Here is a 6,000-nt window from a genome sequence, read left to right as displayed (position 1 = left end):
AAAAAAAAAACAAATACTCTTGACGTCCCCCATCCACGCCAACCACTCCCGCCATTCCTCCGCCGACATCCCCTTGCCGGAGAACTGGCCGGAGAACAGAATGCGGCAGCCCCCTAAGTAACATACACCGGTCAGGTCAGCAGCACATACATATTCAACACACCAAAAAAAAGAATACAAGCTGATGAAGGAATATATAAAAGAAACTCACGCTTAACCGGTCCAGCCGGCACCACGGGGCCATCGCCGCATCCTGCCTCCGGCCGCCCTCGCCCTCGAGCCCGGGCGGTCCTGGTCCTCTTCTGCGCTGTTGTTGTAACAACGTCGGCGGAGGCAGCGGGAGCATCAACGCCAACGACATCCTTCTTCTTTCCTTTCCCTTTTCTCCCTCGGGCCCCTGTGACCGGCACAGGGGCCTCACCCGCAGCGGCAGCCAGCTTCCTTCCTCTCTTCTTCTTTGGAGGCATTATATTCTGTTTGTTTCGTATATATATATTAGTCTGGGTCATGTATTTTGTACATGAAGCGAGTATAATGATGTCCCCAGGGAAGCAGGAGAAGGAAGAGAAGAACAATAGACGTGATCTATATAGGAATATTTCCTTTTTCGTTTTTGAAGAAAGTAGAAAATATATCAAAGAACCCCGGAGTAGTGGACATTTATCCCACTGCGGCATAAGTAGGAAGTATAAGAAGGAAATTATGTAAAGGAAACGGTAGGACACGTATGAAGAGAGAAAAGAAAAGAAGAAAGAAAGAAAGAGAAGGAAAAGACTGACAGTTTCTGATAGAGAGACCCTAAAAATACTCTTTTATCACTGCCGTGAACGGGACGCGACGGCTTGACGGAAGGATCCGAATGAATGGGCGGGATTCACCACTTTTTTTTCCCCCCGGCGCTTGTCGGTTCGTACCGACGATATGAGTGAAAGGAGGAGGGAAGGACGGAAGAAATATGGCTCCGTCAAGGTGGGAGTGGTAATCGTAGTAGACGTTGTTAGAAGTAGTAGGAGCAGGAGCAGGAGAAGCGGATGAAATGCAAACTTCGAATTGGTTAGTCCGGAGAACCCTTCGAAGTGCGAAAAAAAGGGAGTAAAGTAAAGGTCGTGGAAGGTTGGTAGAAGAAGACGAAGAAGATACTGTACAAGCCCTTGGAGAGTAGAGGAGAGGAGAGGAGAGGAGTCGTGGAGGTGATCCAGTAGCTCGTAGATATTCTCGTCAGAGGCTAGTTAGAGAAGAGGCTGTTTTTGAGGCAGAAGTAGGCCAGAAGAAGCTGCTCACGTGAAAAGTAGGAAGATAGATCTCGAAAGTAGTAAAAGCGTCTTCTTGCTTGAAGTAGTTCCACGAAGGCGCTGAGGAAGAGGAAGAAGTCGAGTGAGTACAAGGGGGATATAACAGAGCGTGGTGTTTCTAGATGCTGTAGGGGGTAGCCGATTGACAGCAATGAAGAATATCAAACAGACAATAAATATCAACAATGCTTTTCTATGAGAGTCAAGAATAGAAGTAACAATTTATTGACAGCAAGAAAACAAAGGCAGACAATAGATACCTTGGATACTTGTTTCCATGACGAGACAATAGATGTCTTCATGAAGTATTTGTCTACAGAACTTGTTATGAATAGACGAATCAATTCACTGACAGCAAGGAAATATAAGCAGCAAATAGATGCCTAAAATTCTTGTTTACATATTACAGTGTAATACTAGAATAGAAGAATCAATGCCATTCCATTCCACTCTGAAGATGGCTAATTTTCTTCCCACCTTTACTAGGGCACGGGAGGTGTTGTGTTGTAGCTAGAAACTAGATACATTTTGGAAATTCAGTAATCAAGGTTCAGTCTCAATCCCTGGGGAAACGTACAGTACGTACAAGAAAAGTAAGAAGCAGCACAAGCAATCGGTCCCTATTCCAGTGACTAGCCTAGCATCAAGGCCTACTCGCTCTTCTCCACGACCTTGACTCCTCCCTCGGACTTTTCCTTGGCAGGACCCTTTCCGTACTTGCTATTTTTGCCCTTCCAGGTCTTCTTCTTACCAGTACCTCTGGTCCCCTGCTGTTTAGTGTCCTGGCTTCCGCGGAGGACACGCTGGTCGTAGAGCTGCGCGCGCTGAAAACCGCCTCAGAGGGAGGTGAAGTGTCGGAATTAGTGGAACCGGACACGGCCCTACCACGTTGCTCACTGCTCACTGCGACTTGAACGTCGACGATGTTGACTTCGAGGAAGGGAAGCGAGACATAGGCAGGCTTGGAGCCCTTGCCCTTGCGGACGACAGTGGCAGATACGGTCTTGGTGGTAACTTTTTGGTTTTTGTGTTCGTGTTCTTTAGGCTTGTTGGACTGTTTGGTGTTCGTCGTTTTGGCCTTCTTGGGGTTTTTGGTGTCTTTCGGGATAGTCGCAGGAGTAGAAGGCAGCTGCTGCGGCTTCCTCACCATGTTGCTGGCAGACGCTTCCAACTCTCTCTCCAGTTTCTGCTGTTCCTTCTTGGCCTTCATATATGCGCTGATGTCATCATAATACTCGCGGCATTCGTCGCGGAATTCCTTATAACGACCCCAGCGACAGAGGTGACGCTCGAACACAGCATTTCCAATGCTGTCGATGGCCATGGTACGATATAGGTTCCCCTAGGGAAGTGCTTATAGATCTCACGCAGGTCCGTGATCGGGATCTAAGCGGCCGCGATGCGTTCAAGACGTGCCTGTATCTGTCCCTCAGCAGGCGGAACAGAAAGGACCTCCGCAACCTGCAGGATTTTGATGCTGTCGAAGAAAGAGTGCGGCTCAACGGGAACGATGGTTTTGGCCTTGCAAGAGTGTATCATCCACCTGAGAATAACCTTGTATGGCGCCTTGGCCCCACCATAGACCGTGGCAAAGGTCTTGCCGTCAGTCCCAGCTGGAAGGGTATAGGGTTCATTCGTATCTGGGAAGCGCTTCTTGAAGTACCCGGAGAAGTGGACAAGCATGCTCTTGGGGGGTGAGCACATCACGGGGTCTGTAAGGTAGGGTTGCAATGTCAAAGCAACTGTTCTAAGAATCCATTGTTCAGGATGCAAAATTACCCAAGCCCTGATCTTTGATAGCTAATGAGACAAAGGAACTTTGAGCTGTTCATTCCAGGAACAATAAGCATGGTAGAGCAATTCTGAAACTCGAGGATCGAATCAGATAGCGGCGGAATCAAAGAAACAAGAGCAGTAGGAACATAGAACATCTCTCAAAGACTTGTGACTAATTCCACTCGAGAGAACCACTGAGAACTTCCTTAAAGAATAATGACGGTAAGGAAACAATAGCAAGGTTCCGAAGTTGCTATGTCTAGGATGTCTTTGCTGGGCGGCTTCCAGGAGAGCAAGCGTGATACGGAGCCAGAGGTATAAACACTTCAAATTGACCATGAATGGCCGTATATAAATGTATGAGGACCGGATCCGTGAAGGACATGTACTAGCAGTAGATTTGGGTAAGCATGAATGCTCGCCATTCGGTTCGATAAGTACCCTCGATATCAAGTCTACTCCACGTGACAGTCACGTGGTGATAATGATCGTCGATTATCATTTAGAGGGGCATACGCTTCACAAAACATAATTGCTGTCATTAAAATTGGTCAACGGACCACAGCATGCTGGATATCAACTCGTGTCTCTTTGCGAGTTGCGAAGATCTTGATCGACACATGATCCGATCTTGCAACAACCAGAAAAGAACAACATCACGATGAAAAGCTCACCGCGCAGAAAAGAGCCTCCGGCTCCTATGTTCAACACATAACATTGTACAAGACTTTTGCCGCCCACCATCGCCAAATTGACAGGAATCCTCCCCACTATTCATCCAGTCCAAGTGTCCAGGCTGTCATATTTGTCGGTGGTCTTCATGAGCTTGAGCAACCCATTGACCGCGTCGCCTTTCTGCTGTGCAGCCACCACCATCTTGTCGACTTCATTAGTGCATCCGCCAGGTTCCGCCTTATTGCGGTCACCGTTCGCGCGAGTCACTGTGCTTGGAGGACTGCTCAGCTGAACAGGAGATCCAGGGGTACTCGGCTGACCACGCGGGTTTTCCTGCGTCGGAGTCTTCTCGTTGTCCTGAGACTCGCTGCCCGCCGACGATGGAGAAGACGGTATGTCTGGAATCGGGCGAGCGGAGTATGGCGTTGGTTTCAACTCCGGTGCTGGTAGAAGCTTCGCACGTTTCGGTGACGGGGCGGAGACTGGCTGTTCCGCGGGGTCGCGGGTCGTTTTAGAAGAGACGGACAGTCTTGGGAATTTGCGACTATGTGCTTCCAGCTCTGAGACTCTACGGTCAAACTGACGGTCCTTGACATGACGCATCGCGGCCTGGATCCTGTTGCGTAGCAGTACCGCTTTCTACTACCAGTCAGCTAACCTGGAAGCCCGATTGAGATCACCATTGCCTCACTTGTTGGATAAACAGCCTGCGCGCTTCAGGGTCCACTGGAACAGTAGTCTCAGGTGCCGGTACATGTTGAGGACTCTCGTTCAGAATCGAGGAGATGCTCAGCCTCTCCTGAGATGGCTCTCTATGTGGCTGCTGACGATCTTCTCCCTCTGGCTCTGTGATAGGCTCCGTAGCCTCTGTAGCAGCCTCTGTGGCTTCACGAGTTGTCGTGATCTGCAACAACACGCAAAATCAGCACAAATTGAGCCCTGTGCTTTTGTTCAGCAACTGACACATACATGATCCTCAGAATCCATCACTAATTGTGTGTTTTGAGTGTAGGTATCGCGCTCCTCTTCATGTTGTTGTCTGGGTCCAGTAAACAATCTGGTCTGGAGGTCAGAGTTGTTTGTGTCTTCCACCTCATCAATTGTTCTCTTCTGGCCGGCGTGGCAATGAAGCGGGCTTGTTTTTCTAGGTGACGGCAATTCACGCGAGGGCTTCAAGGGAATATACGCTGTGACTGCAGAATCAACGCAATGTTGTTTCCGCGACGGCGACATGGACGCGTTGGTGGTCTTCTCGCCGAGGACGCGTCTGCCATCTTTGACAGGACTCAATGTCACTGTCATCTGCTGCATCATCTCGATCTGGAGGGCGCGAATGGTGGTGAGGGGTCAATGGTTCGTTCGACGTCGTGGGTATAATAGAGGGGATAGGAGGGCCGCTTCGCGGTATCGCGGAGTATTCGTAAGTTCCAATTCTGTATAGTAACTTTAGGTAGCTTATATAACCTCCCCCAGTTGGTCGCGAGAATGTTGTGAATTGGAAGAAGAATGGGAGGATTTCGGATTGACAGGTCAATTGAGACAATTGACCGTCACCAGCACGTAGGAGCGATCAATGGCGCGTTGTCGTACTCGCGTGGACGGGTCTATTTTGTATGGAGCTCCAGGACCCGCGATACCGCCCGGAAAAACCACGATGTGGAGCCCGGGGCGTGGACGAGCTTGGACCAGCGCATCCATCCACGCCTCGAGCGTGTCCGTGTTGCGGCACGACGTTGACTCGCGTCTAAAAGGCGAGCCTAAGGCTGTTCGTGCTGTTCGATCGCGGAGTCGCGGGTGCAACTTGGTGTTGCTTGTTAGTCTCCAAGATTGAGCGAGACTCGAGCTTCAGCGGGTACCAACGCCTGGCAGCTGGCTCCCTTCGCGTGCTCACGCTTGACGCAGCTGTCTACCTCCTACTCTCGAGTGCTGGCAAGGCGTGTGCAGCTCGTGGTTTCTCGTGTGTGGGCTACGAATGGGGAACCTAAAATGGCCCTTCTGGTACAGGCCTGGAGTACAGAGTCAACTAGTTACTGAAATCCAAGCATGACAGTTACGCCAAATCAAGAATAGGTGTTGATTCTTCTTATTCCCGGCTAGGACTCCGAATACATGTGACGCAGCTTATCCTATCCCACATGGTGTCATTCTTCTGACGTATAGTCATCTCCAGTGGCATTCTCGAACAGTTAGGGTGGGTTGATGTTGCACTCTGGAATGAGGATGAATTGACGAGCACGTGTCTAGGACGCCCAGGTCG

General features: G+C 49.8%; 5 protein-coding genes across 5 annotated transcripts in view; 1 reads left to right on the top strand and 4 right to left on the bottom strand.

Annotated features, from left to right (window-relative positions):
- The window catches only part of VTN00DRAFT_1814 (uncharacterized protein), a gene marked incomplete at both ends in the record, with an annotated part of 1,364 nt that extends 897 nt beyond the window's left edge, over window positions 1-467 (bottom strand). Inside the window, 2 exons of the mRNA XM_069427963.1 lie at window positions 18-113; window positions 212-467. Of these exons, the coding sequence (XP_069292516.1) occupies window positions 18-113; window positions 212-467 (352 nt within the window). The remainder of the gene's footprint in view (window positions 1-17; window positions 114-211) is intronic.
- Window positions 468-1,942: 1,475 nt separating this feature from the next.
- VTN00DRAFT_1813 (uncharacterized protein) lies at window positions 1,943-2,616 on the bottom strand (the record flags this gene model as incomplete). The annotated part of the gene is made up of 2 exons (XM_069427962.1): window positions 1,943-2,116; window positions 2,197-2,616. The coding sequence occupies 2 exons, from the start codon at window positions 2,614-2,616 to the stop codon at window positions 1,943-1,945; spliced, it is 594 nt and encodes a 197-aa protein (XP_069292515.1).
- A 62-nt stretch (window positions 2,617-2,678) lies between these two features.
- Window positions 2,679-2,996, bottom strand: VTN00DRAFT_1812 (uncharacterized protein; the record flags this gene model as incomplete). The annotated part of the gene is made up of 1 exon (XM_069427961.1): window positions 2,679-2,996. One exon carries the CDS (start codon window positions 2,994-2,996, stop codon window positions 2,679-2,681), a length of 318 nt encoding a protein of 105 aa, XP_069292514.1.
- Window positions 2,997-3,842: 846 nt separating this feature from the next.
- On the bottom strand, window positions 3,843-5,057 carry VTN00DRAFT_1811 (uncharacterized protein; the record flags this gene model as incomplete). The annotated part of the gene is made up of 3 exons (XM_069427960.1): window positions 3,843-4,382; window positions 4,435-4,647; window positions 4,713-5,057. The coding sequence occupies 3 exons, from the start codon at window positions 5,055-5,057 to the stop codon at window positions 3,843-3,845; spliced, it is 1,098 nt and encodes a 365-aa protein (XP_069292513.1).
- Window positions 5,058-5,397: 340 nt separating this feature from the next.
- VTN00DRAFT_1810 (uncharacterized protein) lies at window positions 5,398-5,728 on the top strand (the record flags this gene model as incomplete). The annotated part of the gene is made up of 2 exons (XM_069427959.1): window positions 5,398-5,508; window positions 5,570-5,728. 2 exons carry the CDS (start codon window positions 5,398-5,400, stop codon window positions 5,726-5,728), a joined length of 270 nt encoding a protein of 89 aa, XP_069292512.1.
- Between the last annotated feature and the right edge of the window lie 272 nt (window positions 5,729-6,000).

This window comes from Thermoascus crustaceus (assembly GCF_041956765.1).
Source record: "Thermoascus crustaceus strain CBS 181.67 unplaced genomic scaffold VTN00scaffold_1, whole genome shotgun sequence".
Classification (NCBI taxonomy): domain Eukaryota; kingdom Fungi; phylum Ascomycota; class Eurotiomycetes; order Eurotiales; family Thermoascaceae; genus Thermoascus; species Thermoascus crustaceus.
The sequence above is the reverse complement of the archived record's forward strand: the minus strand, read 5'-3'. Positions and strand labels throughout refer to the sequence as shown.